This window comes from Barbus barbus, assembly GCF_936440315.1.
Source record: "Barbus barbus genome assembly, chromosome: 28".
Lineage (NCBI taxonomy): Eukaryota > Metazoa > Chordata > Actinopteri > Cypriniformes > Cyprinidae > Barbus > Barbus barbus.
Genome location: NC_136756.1, coordinates 5,126,114 through 5,151,800, shown reverse-complemented (window position 1 = coordinate 5,151,800; position 25,687 = coordinate 5,126,114). Strand labels below are relative to the sequence as shown.

Genomic DNA, 25,687 nt, shown 5'->3' with positions numbered 1-25,687 from the left:
ATTGTTGTTGTTGTTGTGTTTTTTTTGGTTTGTTTTTTGAAAGATGCCATTTAAAGTATTAGTGATTAAACACCTTGTATCAAATTACTTCTAATATTTTATATAACGTGTCCCTTTTTAGCTATTTTAGTTAAGTGATGCAAACACAAAACACTTTTTTGATGCAATGTGTTGAATATAGTTAACAGTACATCATAGAGACACAACATCAAGAATTACTCGATCTTTGATGCCTTGGTACTTTTTAAACTTTGTTAATTTCTCAATATTCAAAAGTGCACAGTCCTATCCGCCATCTTTTAATACAGAAAACTTGTTTTAGGTAAATGTTTTAGTGTAATGAAAAGGGAAGGTAGAGAGAGATCTTGTTTTTCCTGTTAATGATAAACTCGCTGTTGGATGCAGTCAGATAACAGAAATCTGACAGTTATCTTTCTCAATCTTGTGGTAACTTAAAAAAACAAAACCCTGTATATCTGATGTTATGATGTTGGTTTTCACATAAATACAATAAATATTGTGGTTGCACTTTATTTTACCATACGTGCACATGTACTTACAGTGTACCTACCTAAGAAAGTACTGGTAATATAAGGTTACCAGTACTTTCTTAGGGGTAGGTAACATGGGGTAGGTTCAGGGTTAGTAACTGTTGTTACATGGCAAGAACATATTGGGATACAAAATCACAACTTAAAGGGATAGTTCACCCAAAAAGGAAATTCTGTCATCATTTACTCGCCCCTCAACCTGTATGAATGTCTTTGTTCTGCTGAGGAAGATATTCTGAAGAATGTGGGAAACAGAGCAGTTCTGGGGCACCATTGACTTCCATAGTATTTTTTTTTTCCTATTATATAAAATATCTTCCTTTGTGTTCGGCAGAACAAAGACATTCATAAAGGTTGAGGGGCGAGTAAATGATGACAGAATTTCCTTTTTGGGTGAACTGTCCCTTTAATCTTATTTTACCTAAAGAAATTGAAGCCAGATAGTTTTTTCCCCCCTTTGAATTATGACTTTATTTACAGAATTGTAACTATTTTAGTTGAACACATTTGGGTAACAGATTTTAGACTATTAGTTTTGTTCATTTTAGTGTGTTCTAGAGCCTTACATATTCAGGGCAAAACTGTGAATACTGTCATTGCTAGCTCTGAGAGTCGACTGAAGTCCTGCAAAATTGAAAGGAAAGTAGGCGGAGTCTGAGTCAGTGAAACACTCACACTAGAGGGTGATGTCATAAGTGATGCGTGTGCAGTGATGGAGGAAATGAATGAAAGACTGTCACTGTCGCCGAGACACTCACTGTTGTGTTGGGAACTTCTCAAGTCTCTGTCGTCTCACTTTTAAGGAGTCATGGCGTCTCATTTTGAACTCAGCAGGTAGAGTTGTCTAACGAACACATGTCATCATAGGCGACTCTTTTAGACAGACACATAATTTCATACGTTTCATTCATAGACACACATCCTCATATTGTTCCAAACTATTAGATTTGCGTGTTTGTAACATTGTGTTTGATATTGATTTGTATGCTCAAGAAAATAATTCAGTGAATTAGTAGTTTGTTGTTTCATGGTGGTTTTAGGAAAAGTTTGTTATGACTTGGCTGTTCAAAATTTCTCACCAAACTGGTTGTGTATGCTATCACGTCTGTTTTTGTGTTAACTAATGTCGTGTCATCATGTCTATTTGTGGTTGTTTTGATTTATGATTGATACAAACAACAAAAAAATTGGAAATGCCGCTCAGCCAATCGAATTTAAGGATGTGAACTATTATAAATATAATTACTGGCTATAGTAATTCTATGGAAGCAGAATAATGCCAATAGTTTTTGAAACATAAAGCATGCTGAATTCCACAAATCGAAAAAAAAATTAACATAGTTGTTTATTTAAACTGTGAATATTTCAATTCTAAATATTTCACACACATTTTCATAATTAAAAATTCAATAATTCATATTCACCTTACAGAATTCACTTCCAAAATATTCAATCTGTTTAAAAATGCGATGTATAATATTCGACAGGCACATTTCGGTCATTTTATTTCACTTTCCGAATTCGCTGCCACAAATTCAGTGGTTAAAATTCGGCAGAAAATTCGGCGTTGCACATCCGGGACCCGCAGGAATAGCAGTAGAGCACCGATGCATGATCTCCAGCTGATGTCAGCCGCTCACCAGCAGGTGGCGCAATCGGCTGTTGATGAAGGCCATTCATTCACAAAAACTGATTTGCAGAAATGGAGCAAGCTCTAAGTAGAAGTTTTGATGATTTTTAATTCTTTATTTCGGTTGCTTAGCTTCTGTAGCTTTGTATCATGGCTTGTGTGGCTGTGCTGTAATACTGGGGTTCCCCGTCACACTCCAGGATTGCGTAACCGCCTCAGTGATATATAACTAATACAGTGATACAAGACCTCAGATCTCAGAACACTTTACTGATGATTATGCCAACTATATACAGTGAAGCAGATGAGGAATATGAACTAACGTGCAAGGTTTCACGCTGTTTCCCTCAGAAATCGGCTAAAGAAAACACGTAGCAATGACAGCTATTATTAGGCTTGTTTGCGATCAAAGACGGATATCGCGTTATTCATGTGCTGTGCTGCTGATAAACGTGATATCATTTCAGTTCTGTTGTTTTTATATGTGTATAGATATGATGAACAAGACACTCAAAGTGCTTGCTATTTAATCCCATACGAAAGAAAGGCGTATTTATCATCCATTTCTACTTTAATACAAATTTTTATAGAAATATGATAACAATCACATCTCACACAGAGTCATAGTGTTTGGGAATATTCAAGAATAATTTAAAATACACAATCACAAGAAATCAGATAAATAAATAAAACAATTTAGCAGGAACGCAGCATCACAGTTGTGTGAACAATGAGCTGTGTCTCAGTCAGTGGTTTCCCATCATGCTTTAGAGCTCAGTCGGTGGAGAGCAACCCGACAGCCGCCTCGTCGTCACTTCAGCATGACATCAGAGCAAGGCGGAGTAACTCGACACGTTTTATTTATTTATTTTAAAATGTGTTTATGGTAACTTATTTATTTGTTTTTCTCTTTATATTTCTTTTTTGTTATTACTATTATTTAGGTATTTACTGTTTTGTATTCTGGCTGTGTATGTATTTATTGACTATTTCCCTTGTGAATGTTATATGTTTAATAATAAAAAAATACGAGTAAAAAAACTCGGACACTTTTCTAACTGGCATGCATCTCGCGGTGATCAATGGTGATGCAGATTTTGCTCATCTCAAACAAGCCTATTAAAAGACCAAACTCAGATCTTACTGATCATGCAAACAGATGAGGATATGAACGCAAGCTACTGAACAAAACCGCGGGTTAATATCCCATAAAGAAAAAACTTAATGTGGTTTGTTGCCTCAGTGATGATTAAATTCAGCATCTAATTAATCAAATTTGTTACTGTATATTATGTACATTTAAGCAGATGAGCCTAGAATATAAGCCCCACAACCAACAAGTTTCACCAAACTTTTTTTCTCCCACAGAAAACCAAGCGCGGTAGTTTAAGGTTTGATATTCGCCAGGGACCGTCTGCACATTTATCTCACAGTACAAAACGAAGTAATTTATTTAATTTAAATGTAATTATTAAATTTCAATCATTTATTCAAATTATTATTTATTCAAACATGTTTACAGTAAATGAATAATTTACTCAAACTGACTAAATAAATATTGCAAGTATCTCACCTTAGACAATACTTTCCCTAAGTATGTACACTACACAAATATTTAAGAAAAAATTACAGTAATTCACCAAAATGTAATTTTCCTGCTCCAAATGTTGTATGTTACTAGTAACCAGACTGACTTACTACAGTTGAAATTTTGCCAACATCTTCCTCGCTGTACATGCAGTATATAATTATTCTTAAGAAATTACTGTAATTCACAAAGCTTTTTTTTTTTTTCTCCAAAGTTTGTAGTACACTCCTAGTGACTAGACTGATTTACTATAGGTGAAATTTTGCTAATACCTCGCTTAATGTAAATAAAGTACATCGATATTTTATACTACAACCTTTGGAACATGAACAATTCCTTTTTTGGGTTCTTACTGATTGTTTTTGTTTTAAATAATTGTAAATTGTACATACAGTAAGGGAGATATTGGCAAAATGTCAACCCACTACAACCTGTGGAACATGAAAAACCCTTATGTAGTTTTAAAAAATATATATATTTGTGTACTGTTCATACCATATGGGAGATATTGGCAAAATCTAACCTGTAGTATGTCAGTTTTGTACCTAGCAACGTACTGCTGTTGGAACATGAGAAAAAAAAAAAAATCTTTCCAGGGATTTTTTTTATATGTAAATAATTGTGTACTGTACATATATAAAAAGGGTGGTATTGGCACAATCTCATCTGTAGTAAATCACTATGAGCAATACAAGCTTTACAGTTTGAAAGCGTGTTATTTTAAATGTTAAGTCATTTTAATTGAAATACATTGGACGTTTTAACCCAGTCGGTGGAATTGTCAGACGGCCCCTTACGTGCGAAAACGCGTCAATGCTTTCTCCGGTTTACATTTGCAGCAACAATACACCTAGGTGGTTTTGAACTCCTTTTTTATGTTGATATAAAGTGGTTGCTTACTGTTAAAACTAATCGTGGTAGTGCTATATTTGTAGGACTGTCGACTCTATAGATCAGTGGTAAGGGAAAGCAACGAAATGCAGCGCGTTGCGTTCTTCTGACCTCATCTGCTTGCCTGTATATAGTTGGCATAATCATCAGTAAAGTGTGTTCTGAGATCTTGTATCACTGTATTAGTTATATCACTGAGGCGGTTACGCAATCCTGGAGTGTGACGGGAAACCCAGTATTACAGCACAGTCACACAAGCCATGATACAAAGCTACAGAAACTAAGCAACCGAAATAAAGAATTAAAAATCATCAAAACTTCTACTTAGAGCTTGCTCCATTTCTGCAAATCAGTTTTTGTGAATGAATGGCCTTCATCAACAGCCGATTGCGCCACCTGCTGGTGAGCGGCTGACATCAGCTGGAGATCGTGCATCGGTGCTCTACTGCTATTCCTGCGGGTCCCGGATGTGCAACGCCGAATTTTCTGATGAATTTGTGGCAGCGAATTCGGAAAGTGAAATAAAATGACCGAAATGTGCCTGTCGAATATTATACATCGCATTTTTAAACAGACTGAATATTTTGGAAGTGAATTCTGTAAGGTGAATATGAATTATTGAATTTTTAATTATGAAAATGTGTGTGAAATATTTAGAATTGAAATATTCACAGTTTAAATAAACAACTGTTAAATTTCAGGACTTAAAAATGCAAGCCCCGGAAATACAAGGCATTCAAATGCAAGCACTGTTAATTGCAATGCATCTTTTTTTTCGATTTGTGGAATTCAGCATGCTTTATGTTTCAAAAACGATTGGCATTATTCTGCTTCCATAGAATTCTTATAGTCAACTGACATTATATGGATCTTGTGTCAGTGTGACCTATGCATGTCAAATTAATGAGTATAGTTTGGTGCCACTTTATATTAGATGGCCTTTACAACTACATGTACTTACTTCAAAAAAATAGGTACAATGCATTTATTGTGTCCATATTGTATAGCAAAACATGGTAACATTTTATTATTATAATTATTTATTTTACACACTATTTCCCTGTTTAATACTGTAAAGCTGCGTTGAATCTGTATTGTAAAAAGCGCTATAGAAATAATGGTGACTGGACTATTTTAAGGTGTCTTTGTTACACAAGACATATACTTACTATTATAACAACAACAAATGAAGCATAATTACATGCAAGTATGCGTCACCTTAAGCCAAACCCTAATCCTAACCATGTCGTAAGTACACGTAGTTAATTAATATTACTCAGTAGTTACATGTGTAATTACACAATAACAAGAACACCTTAATATAAAGTGTAACCTCAAAACATTTTTGCTGCTATTGAGGTGGGATACGGGTAAGGTTAGGGCCAGGTTTGGTGGTATGGGTAGGTTAAAGTGTAAGGGATGGGTCAACAGTGTAATTACAGAAATGACAGATGTTTTTTTTTATTATTTTTTAAAGAAGTACACTGTAAAAACATGTATGAACATAATTAAGTGCATTGTATACATTTAAATGTGAGTACATGGTAGTTAAGGCCACCTAATATAAAGTGGCACATATACAGTTTAATATTATTGTCAGATGTTTTTTTGATGATTTGTGAGCACTTGATTTGTTAGTCATTTAGCATAGGTGAGAAAGAAGTTAAAAACTTATACTTCGAGATTTAAAATATACAAAATATTGGTCTATATGGCCAATACTGAATATGGTTATAAATACACTATATCACGCATCCCTATATAAAACCTGGAGATTATATGCAAAGTTTTCTTTTTCTTTAATATTTCAGGATCATGCGTCCTGATGATGCCAACATTGTTGGCAATGTTCATGGTGGGACTATCCTAAAGATGATTGAGGAAGCGGGATGCATCATTGGCACACGCCACTGCAATACTCAAACCGGGGTGAGTTTTAGTCTTTCAGTCCGGAAACCAAGGCTTTCGACACTGTCGTTTTTTAAATATAAAGTGTGCTGTGTTTTTCTAGAACAGATGAACATGATAAAGATGTAACTGAACGTACTGATTGATTTGATAAGTGATAGACAAAACTCACCTAACCTGTCAAAAACTGAACGGTTATATTTTACTGCTAAATCTGAAAGAAATAAAAATAAACATGGGCATTTTTAAGACCATTTTCATTTGCTTTTTACCACAGATTCTCATTACATTCATTCAAAACACTATCTATTACTGTAATGTGAGAAATGTATATATTATTTAAATTGTACAGTATTTGTCACAGAAGTATAAAAAAATACAAATATTGTGTATATATATATATATATATATATATATATATATATATATATATATATATTTTGTCTTTGACCTTCTGCTTAAAAATGCCCATTGTCTAGTGTAGCCAGTAGAGGGCTCTGCAAAATCATAAATGTAGCACAACATACACACAGTACAAATGTGTATGCAGCTATGAGCTGTAGTATCCTGGTAGTAATGCATAAAGTGCAATTAAATAACAATTTATTTTGGCAAATAGGACCGCTGTGTAGCTGCTCTGGCCCGGGTGGAGCGCACAGACTTCCTGCACCCAATGTTCATCGGTGAAGTAGCCCACGTCAGTGCTGAGATTACCTACACCTCCAAACACTCGGTGGAGGTTCAGGTCAATGTTCTCTCAGAGAACATAGTCACAGGTCAGTGAACGGTCATAACGGATTGTTTAATGGAATGGTTTCTCCAAAAATGCTTTGTTTTTCATGTTCATGCTGCAGTTTCCCATACAAGGAAAGCCTGTAGTGAAGGAAGGATTAAGAGCCTCAAACAATACAAGTATCTTTAGAGTAGTCCATATGATAAATGCATTGTATTTCAAGTCTTTAGAAGTCATGCTAGTGATTTAATAACAGCTCAGCCACAGCTCTCGTGCCTCATTCACAGTTTAGGCATAATCAAAATGGGCAAGCCATGAGACGCGTGAGGACCAATGGCGGTCCATTTTTTTTTATTATTATACAAATGAATACATATGTAATCCACAATTACTGTGTAACATAAATCACAATAGATTCAACTAAACAAGACTCTAGGAGTGAAACCTAAAAAAACCCACAAAATGCAAGGAAGTTTGTTTATAATGATAACTCTACAATGACTTCTTCATGAAGTGAATTCATCAAAAGATTGCATCAGACATCAGCCTGCATGAATAATTGAGATTCCATTGAAGCTGATTAAAACAGGTGTGGATGGATGCCATTGTGTACATTCATTTTTCTGGGTTAAAGGTCGGCGTTTATTTTTCAGGAGTTCTGTGTCAAAGTTCATTGTGGTTTGGGAAGCTGGCAAATGTGTGAATGGTAACATCCTGTGGCCTTAACATTATCAAAGTAAAATGAGCTTCAATTACTGTTTCACATTAAAATAAGAATTTATAATTTAATTTCAAAACTGGCCAACACCCTATTGCATAATTTCCATGTTTAATGCTGTAAAACAATTTGCATTGTATAAAGCACTAGATAAATAAAGGTGACCTGACTGCAAACATTGGGCGCTTTGCCATATTCATATTTGCCATATGCGTTAGGCAGTTTATCAGCAGCCTACGATTATTTCAAAAGCTGATGCTGCATTATCCCTCTGTCTCTGATCTCATCTCAAGATGAAGCTATAGCTCAATAAAACTAATCTGAATATAATGTGATTGTAACTTAAGACTGGTGTTTTATCATAAAAAAGCAGACATGATCTCCTTAAGATTTGATTATTTTAGGGATCGTGTATCAAAGACAAAAAAAGCAATACAAGAGAAGAAGAAACAGTGCGGCTAAAACAAAAGCACTTTCCCCAAGGCACATGTAGTTGCCACAGCAACAGAGTTGTCATGTGGCAAAAAGCGATCCAGCTCGGCGTGGGCGAAGTACCCAGTCAGTAGTAGTGAAGGAAGTGACTGCGGAAGTCATTATGAAGAAACTCCCTCTGCTTAGGGAGGGACTTCCGCAGTCACTTCCTTCACTACTACTGACTGGGCCACATTTAAATGCTTGCAATGAATCAAATGTCAGTAAAAGAACATTTGTGGGTCATATTTCACTCCAAAATCAAAATAAAGAACTAATATTACATTAGAACATGTCAGTGAAACTTAATTATATGAATTTTTGTCAATTATTTTGACTATACTTTATTATTTTAATTTATTTATCATCACCTAAATACAGAAATAAATAAATCTCATTACAAATACAAATAAACTGATTTCATTTTTCTTATATACAATATACACGGACATGATAGAGATCATTGCTTTTGTTTTAAAGAGTTTTATTCAAAACACAAAGTCTGAAGGACTCTTGGGTCAAGCTCACATACTGTAACACACGAAGCCTTTTAGGACCATTAAGTAAGTTTGTTTGTTTATTTATTTATTTACAACCCGAATTCTGGAAATGTTGGGACGCTTTTTAAATTTGAATAAGGAGTATTTATTTATTATTATATCTTTGTGGTATTATTTTAATGACTAAGAAAATTTCTCAGCAAATTCTCATTACCATAATGGTATTTTATTAGTTTAATTAGCGTCAGATTTTTAATACTTTAATACAAATTGTTATTTATATTTATATTAAAATCAACAATTATTAAATTGATTTAAGTAATTATCTTTTTTTTCAAAGCTTTACAGAAAATCATGATATTAATGTTTATAATTTCTCAATATATTCACACCGTGTTGTATTTAGCATTTTAGAACTGGAGAATAGTACAGTTTTGTTTTTATATATTTTGTGACTACATGCAATCAAGCAGCTGAGATATGCTATATTGGTGACGCTTTACAATAAGGTTACATTTGTTAACTATATTTAATGCACTAACTAACATTAACTAACAATGTGCGATATGTGTTTCAGTATTTATTAATCTTTGTTAATGTTAGTTAATAAAAATACAGCTGATCATTTTTTGTCTGTGTAGTTCAGGTCCATAAAATAACATTAATAGATACCACTTTAGATTTGAATAAGGTTTTAGTAAATGTTGGAATCATTAATAAGTGCTTTAGAAGTATTTTTCATTGTTAGTTTATGTTAACTACTTTAGTTAACTAATGTTAACAAATAGAAACTTATTGTAAAGTGTTACCTTTATTTGTTGCCCTGTATATAATTAAATAAATTTGGATATAATATATATCAACCTTTATATAGAAAGCTGTGCAATAATACATTTTATATTTGTGCAAGGATATAACCAGTCATATATTAAAGATTTACTTTATAGTATATATTGTCTTATACGTGAGTATACTGAATATGCAGGTAAAGTAGAATGTACTATACTGTATATATATATTTACATAAACTGGGTGATAATAGTTTGCATTTTTTGATGAAATAACAATCGAGTAGTTGAGATTTTCTGTATCTATACACATCTATACACTCCATTTAATCTAAGTATACTGTATGTATCCAGGCAAGGTTGGATATAATAGTAACACTTCACTGAATGTGCAGAACACCTTCATTTATTGTACCTTTACACATTGTATTGTAACGACAATTTTAATGCATTGTATTACTAACCTATTAAAGGTCACTCCTTTATAGTGTATTATAACATATTAGAATGTGTGTCTTACTGCATTATACTAGCAAAAAGCATAATTTGGTATCTGTGGAAGAACTGATTATTAGGTGCATAATAAGCATTATGAATGCTTTATATTGCATTAAGGCCTGTATATAAGGCTTCAAGTGATACTGTTAGAGTCACTCTTAAACAACTGTTACATTAAAGCTTTTTATTATTATTCCTGGACAAGCAATACCGTTTTTCTGTAATTCATTCTTTGTAAGCATCAGTCCACGCGACCAGGGTGTCCTGTTTTAAGGCAGTTCTGTCGAGAGGTCTCAGGCTCTCTCAGCGCTGCCCCTTTAAAGGCTCGTGCTGAGCCGCGGGGAACCGCGCGGAATGGGGGCAGACTTTATGTGCTTCTGTCATGTTAACTTAACGTCACGCGTCACCAACACAGGCAGCAGTTGCAGAGCGATACCTGCATAGGAAAGCAGTCTACTCTGCAAACGCATTGTCTTCCTCCAGAGTTTAAACAGAACATGGAGCAAAACCTTTGCTGTGCCAAAAAAAAAAGCCGTACCTATATACAAACAACAACATATGCAAGTGCATTGCTTGTCGAGAAATAAATGCAAGCATGCATCCAAGAATGCAAATGAACCATGGCCTGGAAATCACTGCATTAAGATGCCCTCATTCTTACACACTTTGGGCTATTATTGGCTGGCTCCATTAAACTGGTTAATAATAAGTGCATAATAGCAACAGTAACTATTCCCATAGCAGATGTGGACAGTATTAAGTCAGCTGTCAGGGTAATATCCTTGTCTCTTTTTCAAAAATATACATATTTTCCCCCATACCTATATGATACATAGTAGCTTTCCTGTAGCTCAAATAGTAGAGCATGGCGCTAGCAACGCCAAGGTCATGGGTTCGTTTCCCAGGGAAAGCAAGAGCTGATAAAATGTAAAAACTGTAACTTGAATGCAATGTAAGTCGTCTGCTAAATGCATAAATGTAAATGTATAGTGTTCAGCTTTACGTAGCATCAACATACAGCAAAGAAGCAAGGTTCCGGGTGAAAAAAAACAAAAAACAACAACTTTCGATTAACCTTTGTTTCCTGGTCTGATGCATTTGCCGTGGTTTATATACATGTGTGAACTCAGGCTAGGCCATCACATGACTCTTCTCTTGGGTTACACACACACACAGACAGTCAGGGCCAATCTTGTCAGCCTGGTCTCGCTCACACTCCTCAGGGGTCTCCTGCCTCTGAATGCAGGGGCCTTGATGATTGCATCGGCAGGGCAGCCATCTACACACACACATTATACAGATGCAAAATCACATTAGAATGAATGCATTTCTGTCATTCTATTTAACGACAATCAAGGACTTTACATATGCTTTAGTACGTTAGTCAACACATGAAAATAATTTCTTTAAAGCATGTCAAAGAAGAAAAAAATAAATAAATTGGTTTCCTATTTTAATGTACTTTATAATATAGTTTATTTCTGTGATGCAGTGCTGAATTTTCATCAGGCAGTACCCCAGTCTTCATTGTCACATCATCCTTCAGAAATCATTCTAATATGCTGATTTATTATTTTTATTTTTTTGGAACCGGTGATACTTTTTTCTTTGATTCTTTGATGAATGAAAGTTAAAAAGAACAGCATTTATTCAAAATAGAAATCTTTTCTAACAATATAAGTCACTTTTTACTATAATTTTTTTTTATCCATTTAACACATCCTTGCTGAAAGAAATTATAATTTCTTAAAAAAAAAAAGAAAAAGAAAATGAAAGAACAAATTTACTGACCTCAAACACTTGAATAGTAGTGTAGATTGTAACACAACATTTCCTTTCAAACACTACATTTCCTTTTATTATCAGTGTCTCCAACACTGATAATAAATCAGCATATTAGAATGATTTATGAAGGATCATGTGACACTGAAGACTGGAGTAATGATGCTGAAAATTCAGCTGTACTTCACAGGAATTAATTATATTTGAAAGTATATTAAAATAGAAAACTGTTATTTTCTATTTTAGTTAAGTTGCAATAATATTTAATAAAATTATTATTTTTTTTCTATATTTTTGATCAAATAGATTCAGCCTTGATGAGCATAAGAAACGTATTTTAAAAAATATTACAAATCTTACTGATCCCAAACTGCTGTTCAAAAGTTTATATATATATATACAATCATGGCCAGAAATATCGGCACCCTTGGTAAATATGATCAAAGAAGGCTGTGAAAATTAATCATCATTGTTGATCCTTTTGATCTTTTATTAAAACAATTCACAAAAATCTAACCTTTCATTGGATAATATGAATTTAAAATGGGAGGAAATATCATTATGAAATAAATGTTTTTCTCTAATACACATTGGCCACAATTAACGGCACCCTTTTATTCAATACTTTTTGAAACCTCCATTTGCCGTTTAACAGCTCTGAATATTCTCCTATAATGCCTGATGAGGTTAGAGAACACCTGACAAGAGATCAGAGACCATTCCTTCATCCAGAATCACTCCAGATCCTTCAGATTCACAGCTCCATGATGGTGCTTCTTCTCTTCAGTTCACCTCACTCATTTTCTACAGAGTTCAGGTCAGAGGACTGGAATGGCCAGCAGAAGCTTGGTTTTGTGCTCAGTGACCCATTTTTGTGTTGTTTTTGATGTTTGTGTTTGGATTATTGTATGGCTGGAAGATCCAAACATGGCCCATTATAAGATTTTTAACAGAGTCAGTCACTTATTGATTTTTTATCTGTTGGTATTTGATAGAATCCATGATGCCATGCGTCTAAACAAGATGTCCAGGACCTCCAGCACAAATATAGGCCCACAACATCACAAATACAACAGTATTTCATTGTACCTTTTATTTCTTTGTTCACCAAACCCATTTTGAGTGTTTGCTGATAAAAAGCTCAGTTTTTAGTTTCATCTGACCATAGAAGCCAGTCCTATTTGTAGTTCCAGTCGTGTCTGATAACTGAATATGCTGGAGTTTGTTTTTGGATGAGCTAGGATAATTTTTCTTGAAACCCTCCCAAACAACATGTGGTGATGTAGGTGCTGTTTGACCATAGGTTTTAAAGGTTTTCTGAACCCGAGACTCAACTGTTTACTGCAATTCTCCAGCTGTGGTCCTTGGAGAGTCTTTGGCCACTCAAACTCTCCTTCTCACCGTGCATTAGGACGATATAGACACACGTCCTCTTCCAGGCAGTTTCGTAACATTTTCTGTTGATTGGAAATTTTTAATTATTTCCCTGATGGTGGAAATGGGAATTTTCACTGCTCTAGCTCTTTTCTTAAAGCCACTTCACTAATTTGTGAAGCTCAGTTATCTTTTGCTGCACATCAGAAATTTATTCTTTGGTTTTTCTCATTGTGATGGATGATTGAGGCAATTTGGGCTTTGTTTTCCCTCCTATTTATATTTCTGTGAAACAGGACGCCATGGTTGGATAATTTCATGTTCATAATCACCCTGGAGTGCTCAAAATTGTGAATATGAATGGGAATATACTAATAAACTAATAAAATATCTGAGATATTTTACTCATAAGAATTTCTAGGGGTGCCAATAATTGTGTCCAATGTGTATTTGAGAATATATATACATGCACCTAATTTTATCAAATGTACAATTCGCATAAACCACTGTCCTGTATACTTCATGTAGTTTAAAATCTACATTAAACATGAGACAAGTTCATAGGGTGAGTGAGGGTTGGCAGAGCCTTTAAAGGCAAGTCCATCTCTAAACAGAGTGTGCAGCACACCTGCAATCACTCATGTTTCTGTACACAGCTGTACTGCACAACATCTTTCCTCTTCGTATCTGACCAGTGGGTTCATATTTAAACCAGTAATTACTGTTGGCTGCAGTAATGGAAAATCTGAGATTGTAATCAAGAGTAATCTACTCTGGTAGACGTAAATCACTGAAAAAACATTTTAGATTATTTTCCCCAGACTTTGATATAGTTAACATTTAAAGTCAGCAGTATTAAAGTGTCTGTGTATTTACAATGAGAATACACATTTTAATCATTAGATGAAAAAGACAGTTAACAGAGAGTTAACAGTGTACAAAATCAACATATGATGGTGGTTGGTGGTTGCTAAGAGACACATTTGTCAGATATATCAGAGTGTGACTAGTTCCAAAAACTGAAAATGTGCAGTAGGTTCTTTAAAAAGCTATACTTTGAAACTTACCTTTGTTGGTGTAACCTAATCACTGCTGGGGAATGTTAGGTTATATTATATACACTACCAGTCAAACGATTTTAGAACGGCAAGATTTTTAGATTTTTAAAAATGTTTTCCACAATGTTTTAAACATGTTACTGTTCTATATTATATTATATTATATTTAGTGTTGTCAAATGATTAACCGAATACAAAATAAAAGTTTTTGTTTACATAATATGTGTGTGTTCTGTGTATATTTGTTTTGTGTATATATAAATACACACACATACAGTATATATTTTGAAAATATTTACATGTCTATATTTATAGTCATTATTCAATTTATATTATAAATAAATACATTTAATATATAAACATAACCTATTTTTCTGAAATATATACATGCATGTGTGTGTATTTGAAGTGACATACTGCCAAGTATGGTGGCCCATACTCGGAATTTGTGCTCTGCATTTAACCCATCCAACGTGCACACACACAGCAGTGAACACACACACACACACACACACACACGGAGCAGTGTAAGCAGCCATTAATGCTCCGGCGCCCGGGGAGCAGTTGGGGGTTCGGTGCCTTGCTCAAGGGCACCTTAGTCGTGGTATTGAGGGTGGAGAGAGCACTGGACATTCACTCCCCCCACCTACAATCCCTGCCGGCCCGAGACTCGAACCCGCAACCTTTGGATTACGAGTCCAACTCTCTAACCATTAGGCCACGACTTCCCAAAGTATGTATTTATGTATACATAACAAATATACACAGTACACACACGTTATGTAAACACAAACGTTTATTTTGAATGCGATTAATCGTTTGACAGCACTAATTATATTATATTAATTATATTATATTATATTATTCTCTGCTCTGTCATACACTAGCCCTAGATTTTACCCTCTACTAAGTAGTTGAAACTCATGAGGTGAAAAATATAAAATCCTTTTACAATTAAAGTTTTAGATTCTATATTGTGTATTAGATACATTTTCAGATTCTATCTACTTCAGAGCATTTCTGAGTATAAAGCTGTTGAATGGCTGTTAGTAAGTCTACATTTTATACATTTACTGTAAGACAATAATATTCAAAATTGAAAACGATATATATGATATCTTCGTGTCCAGAGAAGAGCTATTTTTTGCCCATGAGTCTTTGCTAGTGGAAAACATGTAAATATCCTGCTGTGTAGAACCATTAGACAAGCTGCTGTGGAAACCAATTAGAGAAGCCATTCTCTCACCATGGTAGCAGCAGAATCCCTGCATGGTTGTCATAGCAACCGGCTTGTCTGGATGACTTCAAGAGAGTGTAAAATGCAAATGCTTTTCCCAAATGCATTCTGTCAGAATTAATCCTCCTCTTTCTGCTGAATTGGTACAGTTCAGTCTTAAATTATTTGTTTTGTGTTCATAAAATGTTGGAGAAACAGCTCTCATTTATCGGGCATATTAATCTCTGTATTGCAACCTTGTAACATCTGTCAAAATGGGCAGTGTCTGCGGTACCATAACACTAACCATCTAAGATTATACAGTGTTTTGTAGCGTAGGCATTACAGAGAATACAACATTATTACTATCATTTGGAAAATTTTAAGCTTGTCAAACCTCAGGATTCCCTGTGTTTAAAGGAGACATATTATTGTTGTGTTTAAACTGACTGAATGTAAAATAACTCAGTTCTACACGGGAGCTTGAACTGGTGCTTCTTTTCTTTATTCACTCTCTGTCTCACACATGTAACTCATGCACGTGCATGCACTTCAAGAACTCTCTGTAACATGCGGAGCACAACAACCCCCCCCCCCCCCCAGAACTTGATGAACTTAATGAAAGAAGTTTCATTGTGGCACTCGAACCATAAGAGATAAAAACATATAACCCCGATGCATGAAAGTCTGTGACATAATCTTCCAGGTAGGCAGGACGAGCCCTTGCCCGAACTGGTCTTCCTCCCAAGGTTGCCTGCTTGGGCATTTCCTGGCCATTTTGAGTAACATCAAGCAATGGCTGAGGAGGGTGAGGTCCATCTGCTGGCAGGAGTGGTGGCGGATCAGGTCCTGGCTGTTGTGGGATCTCCCTGAGCTGGAAACCTTGAGGTGCCTGGTGCGGCCATGGCTGTACTGGTTCTGGTCGTGGGACTGGGGAACTGACTCCTTGTGCTGCTCCTGCGTTGGGCTCTGTTGCCCACTGACCTCTTGTAAGAGGGATGGGCACTTTCTGCAATCTACTATCATGCCTGCGTGAGCCATCAGTTAACATGGCGGATCCTAGCTGACGGACCACTTGGTGAGGTTCAGACCAAAACGATGCCATTTTACTGCTACGGTGAAGTCTGCGGACTCGCACCCAGTCCAGTACCTTGATGTTAGTATGCCTGACCTTGTGTCTCTTATTGAAGTTATCCTTCATTCGCCCCTGGCTTGTAGTTACGGCCACTTTGACTGCTGCTTGGGGACCAGTTACTACTGTTGCTGACAAGCCCTGTGCTCTGAGCCTGTCTAGGGGCAATACCGTCTCCCGGCCGAGCATGAGCAGAGCAGGTGTAGTGCAACATGGTTTAATTAAGTGCCATTTAAAATGAGTACTCCTGGACCAGACGCGCCCAAATTCCATTCTTAAGGCTCTGATTAAACCTTTCAACCCCACCATTTGCCTGGGGATGGTAGAATGCGACACGAATATGCTTAATTCCCTTATTGCTGAGGAAGGTGGAGAATTCTGCAGAAATGAACTGGGGCCCGTTGTCAGTAGTTATGGTACGGGGCATACACCAACGAGCAAACAGAATTTCCAGTATCTGTGTGATAGTCTGTGATGTAACTGTCCCTGCCGGTACTACCTCGGGCCGTTTAGAATGGCGATCGTAGATGACAACCAGAAAGCGCTGATGAGGAGGAACTCCATGGCCATGAATTTCCCCACAGATGTCTAACTGTAGGTGCTCCCATGGACGTGAAGGCCATGGGACTGGCTGAAAAGGGGTTGAGGCTGGTTGTCCAGTCTTTCCACTGAGGAGACACGGTTCACAGTCCCTGAAAAGCCCCTCAATATCCTGGTCTATGCCCGGCCACCAGACCAGGTCCCGGCATCTTTGCTTAAATTTTACAATGCCCAAATGGCCCTCGTGCAACATTGATAGGACACATGCTGCTTGGCACTACTGTACAGAGACCCCTGGAAACACATACATCACCCCAACATGACAGTTCATTTCCGCATCCTCGCAAATGGCACTAGCTCCTCAGGCACTCGCGCTGGCCCCCCTGAGCGTATGTAGGTGCGGAGTGTTGTTAACATGCTGTCACGCTCAGATTCCTTCTGCAGCTCTTCCAAGGAGACAGCAGATTGTAAAGGTGCATGGAGTATCTGGATGAACTCCGGCTCCACGTCATGGCTGCTTGGTGAGGTTGCTGGTGCAGGTGCGGTAATGGACTGAGATAAGAGATCAGCAACCACATTGTCCTTTCCTGGCATGAATTTCAGATGGTAATCGTACTGTCTCAGGCGCTCACCACATCTGTGCAGGCGCAGGGGTTTATGACATGAGCCAGAAGCTGATAGAAGCGTGGTTAACACCTGATGGTCTGTGCGGAGGGTGAAATGCCGCCCGTAAAGATAGAGGTGCCATCTCCCAGTGGCCCAGACACAGCAAAGGGCTTCGCGTTCACCGACTGTTCCGTGGGGGTCAGGGCCCTGGAAGCAAATGCCCCAGGCCTTTTTTTTTTTTAGTCGTCGTGACGTATTGTCAAGTATGGTGACCCATACTCGAAATTGGTGCTCTGCGTTTAACCCATCCAAGTGCACACACACAGCAGTGAGTAGTGAACAAATCCACACACACACACACACACACACACACACCGTGAACACACACCCGGAGCAGTGGGCAGCCATTTATGCTGCGGCGCCCGGGGAGCAGTTGTGGGTTCGGTGCCTTGCTCAAGGGCACCTCAGTCGTGGTATTGAGGGTGGAGAGAGCGCTGGACATTCACTCCCCCCACCTACAATTCCTGCCGGCCGGAGACTCGAACCCGCAACCTTTCGATTACGAGTCCGACTCTCTAACCATTAGGCCACGACTTCCCTTTCAACACCGTCCTGATCCTGTGAGAGAACTGCACCCAGTGCTTGTGTGGAGGCATCACAGGTGACAATAGTCGCACTGTCCGGGTCAAACTGAGCTAGAATGGGTGGTGTGGTAAGCTGGGATTTTAGCATTTGGACAGCCTTGGAACATTCTGCAGTCCAGTTCCATGACTCATCTTTATTTAGTAATTGACGTAGGGGTGCTGTAGTTTAGGAGTACTGAGGCAGAAAACGAAGGTAGTAGGCTGTCATGCCCAAAAAACAAGGCTACCTGGGAAGTGTAGGAAGGTTCTGGGATTTGGTGAATAGCCTCGATATTTGACTGGAATAGGGCGATGCCTCTGGGCGTGAGCCGAAACCCCACAAAATCAATGGCTTAGTTGAACGTGCATTTCTCTGCATTCAGTGTAAGGTTATGCTCCATGAGAGCACTAGCCACCCTATTGAGACGGTCATTATGTGTCTGGGCATCTTCTGAATGTACTACCATGTCATCCAAGAAAACGGCTACTCCAGGAATACCAGCCAAGATGGTGGTCATCACCTTTTGAAAGCACCTGGGGGCGGAGCTCAAGCCAAATGGCATGCATGTATACTGATATACCCCTCACTTCACCTTTGAGAAAATGAAAGCTCAGATGGCCCAATCTGGAATCTTCCCTTTATGTTGTCATACGGGGAAAGGTTACCTCCCCTTTCTCTGCTTTGCCCACCCATGAGAAAATGAGCTACGACCGTGCGAGGTGAGCGAGGGACATCATGGCTTGCAAACGAGCGAAGCATTGTTTTTTGGCACTTCAGGTCTGTTCTACTCTATGAACTGTCACATACTGTAATACAACTGAATGCCAAATAAAGCTGTTCACATTTACATATTTTCTGTTGTCATACATAAAACAAGTATAAATAGTAAACACGATCCATTAATAATACATGTTAACCCTGAATCACTCACACTATACTCCTTAAATCCTGATTTATAATTGCAACATCGTCTGATAAAATCAATATACATCTAACTTACACTAAAAAGTGAAAAAGCGGGAGCTGATGGCAGTGGGCGGTGGATATTGTTGCGGTCCGCACAGGTAAAGTCTATGTGTGGGAAACACTGACCGTATCCAGACATAATATTTTAAACTAACCATTCGGAGACGTCCTGCTGTAGCCGCTGAGTTGCAACTTCTTCATCCGGTGCTTCTCCATCCGCATCAGATTCTGGGTCAAACTGAAAAGGTTGAAGGACTGCGTGTCTACGAGCCATTGTGATACATCCACTGTCAACATTAGCACATGGTACCGTGGCAGCAAGCTGCACGCCACACATCCTCTGCCGCTTCACAGTGAGTGGGACTCCTGTTTTGATTTCTGCAAATCAGTTTGGTCAAATGCAAAGACGTGATTATTGATCAGAAGCACAACATCCAGCTAGAAAACATACTACCTTTTACCTCTCTACCTTTTACTATTTGCAATAGTTGTACCGAGGCTATGGAATAACTTTCCTTTATCTGTGAAAGCTTCAAATTCTGTCTATGAGTTTAAAACTAAATTGAAATCTTATTTTCTTACCTTGGCTTTTTAAACTTTGTATGTTAAATTATCTTTTGAGTTTACTGATGTTATTCTTTTTACTGGTTTTTATTTTGTTTGTACAGCACTATGGTCAACTGCTGTTGTGTTTATCGGTGCTCAGTGGTGTCAAAAGTATTCACATTCATTACTCAAGTAGAAGTATAGATACTAGGGTTTAAAAAGACTTCTGTAGAAGTTGAAGTATCAACTCAAGTTTTTTACTCAAGTAAAAGTGTAAAAGTACTGGTTTCAAAACTACTTAAAGTATAAAAGTAAAAGTAATGGAAGGAAAAAAAAATGCCATTAAGGACGAAAGCTTAGGCCGCGGCACAGGGGCCTATTGTGCACTACCCCACCTCCTCAAACAAAATTTTTCTAAAGGCCATAATGACTATAATGTTATATTAAAATGTTAATGTTGAAAAATGTGGGATGCACTAGGCTATGATATGGATATGTGCCCACTGAAAATGAACGCATTTTAGTACAATGCAAATACATTAAAAAAACATATGTGTACTACTGAGCATTAACGTGTTTCATGGAGCGGAAGATATGATGACTAGTTGCCTGTAAGTATTGTAATGGTGCAAAAAGTCAAACTTCAGAGGCATGTCATCAATAACCTTTATTGGAATGTAAATGTACATCCAAGCTTAGCTGCAGGAGTCTGTGAGGGCAACGGACGAAGAGAAAGCACCCGTTTGATTAATGAGCCAGTAGTGGAGAAATAATAACTTTTAAGAAATAATCTTTTTTGAGTGTGACGTGATTTGTGTCATGTGCAGGTGTGATGGATCGCGTACAAACCAATAGGGTGTCGGAATGGTATAGGTTTATATTCTCATCCAACCACAATTCACTCTATCCGGATGGCGCGATTTATCTGGATAGGTTTTTATTTTTATTTTTATTTTTTGGAGCGATGACCAAGGGCAATGCTAGGATTTTCATTTTAGGGGGCTCAGCCCCCAATGATGCTATAATAATAAAAAATAAATATTTACAAAAATATATATTAATAGGGTAGGATGGTATAATAAACTTATTGCAGTATTCCACTGTATTGCATAGATGGGTATAACATCCGAGTACAAGCCAAATACAAGTCTACCTGATCTCACACACACACACACACACACACACACACACACACACACCTGTTTACTGTACAAACCAAAAATGTTACTGTTTGCAATACTAGTACAAATCTTTTTCTATGCTCAAGTACAAATGGAAAATTGTAAACATAAAACATCATATCACTTTAAACTTACACTGACTATCTATATTAGCAATATAAACAACACAGCTATAAGGCTGGACAATGGATTAAACTATGTGGGTGCTGTGATTAACTTTTAAAAGTAAAAAAATAAAAAAACCCCGCAAAACTGAAGCAGTCTGTGAGAAGGACACAATGTTTCAATCTCTGTCAATCACTCTGATATGCAATTAAAATGAGTGCACTGACTGAGTGCTGTCTGTCACTGTCTTTAATCACTTCTATGCATAACTGTATGGTAGTTAATGCCACATGCACTGTAATATTAACTTCTATATTGAAAGCTAAATTTTCAAATGAAAATGGCAATAACGTGATCGTTTTATAAAGTATGCGTATAATGTGTTAAGGGCTTTCGCTGAAGGAAACAGCTGTGGTGTGATGAGTGCTGAATGCAGCGGAAACTTTACAGAAGATTGGAAACCGATTGCTCTCCCATGACTTTTTGTAAACTGTATTTAAGACAAAGAACTGCACAGATGTAGATATTATAACAATCTATCGATAAACACGCACCTTGTCCTCTCCTCTGCGCCACCGCAGTCTGTGGATTGAAGAACGCGCAGAAAGATGGAAGGAGTAGAAGTAAAAAGTCGGCTGAAAAATAATTACTCCAGTAAAGTATAGACTTTCAAAATTTCTACTTAAGTAAGGTAACGAAGTATTTGTACTTCGTTACTTGACACCTCTGCCGATGCTTAATAAAAACAAATACCTGAGGGAAGATGTCGTTCACTATTGTAAGTTAATGTTGTTAAATAGAGAAACAAAAGTATACATTTTTTAAATATCTATAACTTCTAGCGCATTATAACAAGAGTAGGAAGAAGCCCTTTTAGTGGTGTGGAATATTTAATTTTATTTGCTGGGTTGTTGCTGATTTGTAAAACTATTATTCTATAATTTTGTTTAATTTATGTACATAATTTTTTTTGCCTCCTATGGGATTATTATGTGCGCAGAGTAATTAATGACAGAATTTTAATTTTTGGGTGAAATATCCCTTTATGGGGCAGTAAAATTATAATAAGATCCCCTTACCACATCACAGCCAATATGCTAGTGATATCCATGCTAATAAGCACCTAATTCATAGTGAGAATTGGTCCTTAAAATAGAGGCTTACCAAATGTTTTAACACTCTATGTGTGTGCAATCTCTATGAAATGATTTAAAAATCCTTATCTAGTTTATGATTAGAAAAGTCATTAAAATTCACCATAAATCTATCATAATACATACAGAACATATTTTGTTCTCCTGTAATTGAAATTGTTATTATGTTTCATGTATGTGAGGATTATGTGAGGGAAATTAAATCTTCACGTCTCGATAGAAATGAGATTTTAGAATGCAGGATTTCCTTATTTGGTGTGTCATTGTCACACTCATTGATAGTTTCATTAATTCAAGCTTTGCCATTCTCTGTGACGGCCTTAATTGTGTACTTATCCGCTCAAGCGCACAGTTTTCCTCTCTGAAATTTCTCTTGTGTCTAATAAACACAGTCTACCCAAAATAGCCTCACTTGCTCTTCAGAGAGCAAACCAGTTTAACTATGAGATGCTGAAGTCTCCATGACAACACCAGAAACTTAGCGGCAACGCATCACTTCCCTAAGAGTTCGTCAGAAGACATGGTCTTTTCCCATGATTGGAAATATTGAACAAATTCATTAATTAATCAATAAAGCTCATGTGTAGTGGCACCTGAGATATGAAGATCGATAATATCTAGTGTTATTATAATTATAACCTTTTTTAATTCAAGTCTTGTTCTAGTAGATGTGTAATGCACATAAATGTGGCCTTCAACTGGGTCTCAAAAATGTAAAGTGTTTGTCCAGGTATCAGCTTATACAAGCCTGGATTTTTTTCAGTAAGTTTTTGTGGCTGTATCTGTTTTATGACCCTTTTGAAAAATTCTCAGCTGCTCCTGTGCTTTTTGTGTACCTCGGATGTAACACACGTTACTCATACTCATAGTAACATACTCAGGCAGTTACTGTACTTTTTCTGTACTTTTTTAACCTTTCATTACTCTATGTATTAAATGCACTGCATTTGAAGAGATTCACATTCTTTCTGATTATACGGAATTGTTGATGTTAGTTATGCATTTTTGTAGGTGCCAAAAAATTGACCAACAAGGCAACACTATGGTATGTCCCACTGTCCCTTCAAAACGTGGCCAAAATCATTGAAGTTCCTCCTATTGAGGTAAGAGTCTGTACATCAATGAACACATTGTCTTTTCTCTAAAGTTTGACATTATGCAATTTGTATCAGTTCAAATTTCAATATCTATTTCTTATTACTGTCACTATATTTCAACTCCCCAATGATTTTTCAAGGTGCATAATGCACCTTAGCTTCATTTTCACTTCACTAAACTTCTCGTTTGGCTCTCAGCGAAGGCGGACGCTTTTTCTCTCCTCTCCTCCCCTTATCTTCCCTGCTTGCTCTCTCCTCCTGCACTGCTCTCCAAACCGAAAAATCATGGATTTGATCAACTGGTCTCTCAACGCAATTGACACCATATTCTCTACAAGAGCCCTGGGTTCGGGGGAGCCCAATTGTCCGGACGGGACGTTCGCTACTGGCTATATGATGGACGCATGGGAGAGATGGCGGGTCGTGTGTCTGGCGGCTCTTTCCGTGGAGGACATTGAAGACATCTACCTATTCGGAACCATGATAACGGGTTTTCTGCTGATTGGATTAGGCTTTGCCCTGGGTTATCAGAGAATTCAGAAGATGGGAACAGCTGTCCAAAGCCTCACAAGGCTGCCCGTCATGATTGAAGCAGTGGGCAGAGCGGTCAGCACTGAGACTGAAACTATCAACCGCAATATGGATTCTATCACGGAGAAGCTCACGGCTGTGCTGTGAAATTGGTATGCAGCTGCTCGCACCAAGACCAAACAATTGCAATCTTATCTTCTTTTAGCTTCCCTAAACAACCAGAACTGCCTCGGACAAGGTGGTGCTGAAAACAACCCCCCGGAAAAGAGCACTGCAGTGAAGACGCTCTTGCTTCCTGACCCCTCCCACAGACACCTGGTTGTCGACTCCGTCTGGGTCCCGATTAAGGCCGTTTCCATGGCAATTGCTGTGTCGCTATCACAATCTGCGGACTGAGACAACTTGTTTTGAATACCAGCGTGGCGGATCTCCAGGCCTACAAATACACAAACTCACATACACATAGACACACGCACATATATACAGATATGCATTCACCTCCCAAACCCCCATCCAACGCCTTTGCCGCTTTGTACCGCCAGTCTGACAAGCGGGTCTGTGATTAGCGCTGAGAGGCTGCAGGTCCGGATGGCTGCTCGTCTGAGCTGGATTACCCAGATGATGCACTTAAATTTTGAAGCTTTAATTACAACCTGGAGGGGGAGGGACTACAAGACTTTGATGATGAATGACAAATAACTTGTTTAGAATTCATACACTACACGATTGAGCACATTGTGCATGAGTACATAGTGTATAGTGCATCATTTGGGAGACAGCTCGTGTATTGCCAAATCATTTTGCTAAGATTTTCCAACATTTCTCAATCTAGTTGACTTTTTTTCTTTTTACAAACAAGTTGCTTGTTGTTTACCAGAGTGTGCTTTTGTCCATTGCAGTATTCCAGCCCAGAACAAGAAGAAGCAGGTAAAAAGAGATATGATGCTCAGAAATTTGAGCGAATAGAGACCAAAGAGAGGAATGGTGAGATCATCATGCCTGTCTCAATTCCAGGTAAAACTTCCTCCTTTATGTCCTTACACATGCTTATCCTCACTGAACTCATGTGTTTGATGTGTTAGTCATAGCATGGATCTTACTTATCTGGGTAAATATATAGCAGATGTAAAACATCTTGCAAAAAGTACATACATGGCAATACCATGGTGCAGTAATGGTATCAGATAGTAATACTGAATGCTGAATGATTAGCATACACATTTACCATCATCTTTAAATGATGTACTGAAAATGTACTAAAAATGATGTACTGTAAAGTATACCATAGACTTTGTCCAAAAACATACAGTAGTATTGCCATAATACATGTCCAACAAACATCATAGTTCCGTAGCCATTTGTAATATTTTTGTTAGTGATTGCTCTGCTTGTTGGACATTTTATCTTCCATCAGTAAGAGTTTTATGAATAGAGTCTCACCTTGATTTCATTTTATGTTATTTTGCTCGGATGCTCCACAGATAGACAAACAAAAGGTA

General features: G+C 37.4%; 1 protein-coding gene across 8 annotated transcripts in view; it reads left to right on the top strand.

Annotated features, from left to right (window-relative positions):
* Positions 1–25,687, top strand: part of LOC306848687 (cytosolic acyl coenzyme A thioester hydrolase-like) — a 66,287-nt gene that overhangs the window by 2,441 nt on the left and 38,159 nt on the right. For 3 of the 8 annotated variants that reach the window (XM_079383385.1, XM_079383381.1, XM_079383383.1), the window contains exons 2-6: positions 6,472–6,589; positions 7,188–7,344; positions 23,572–23,663; positions 25,088–25,202; positions 25,670–25,684. In XM_079383385.1, the coding sequence (XP_079239511.1) occupies positions 6,472–6,589; positions 7,188–7,344; positions 23,572–23,663; positions 25,088–25,202; positions 25,670–25,684 (497 nt within the window). Of the gene's footprint in view, positions 1–1,242; positions 1,386–5,118; positions 5,265–6,471; positions 6,590–7,187; positions 7,345–23,571; positions 23,664–25,087; positions 25,203–25,669; positions 25,685–25,687 lie in introns of those variants that run through there. The other 5 variants (XM_079383386.1, XM_079383384.1, XM_079383382.1 and 2 more) reach the window with 3 other exon arrangements.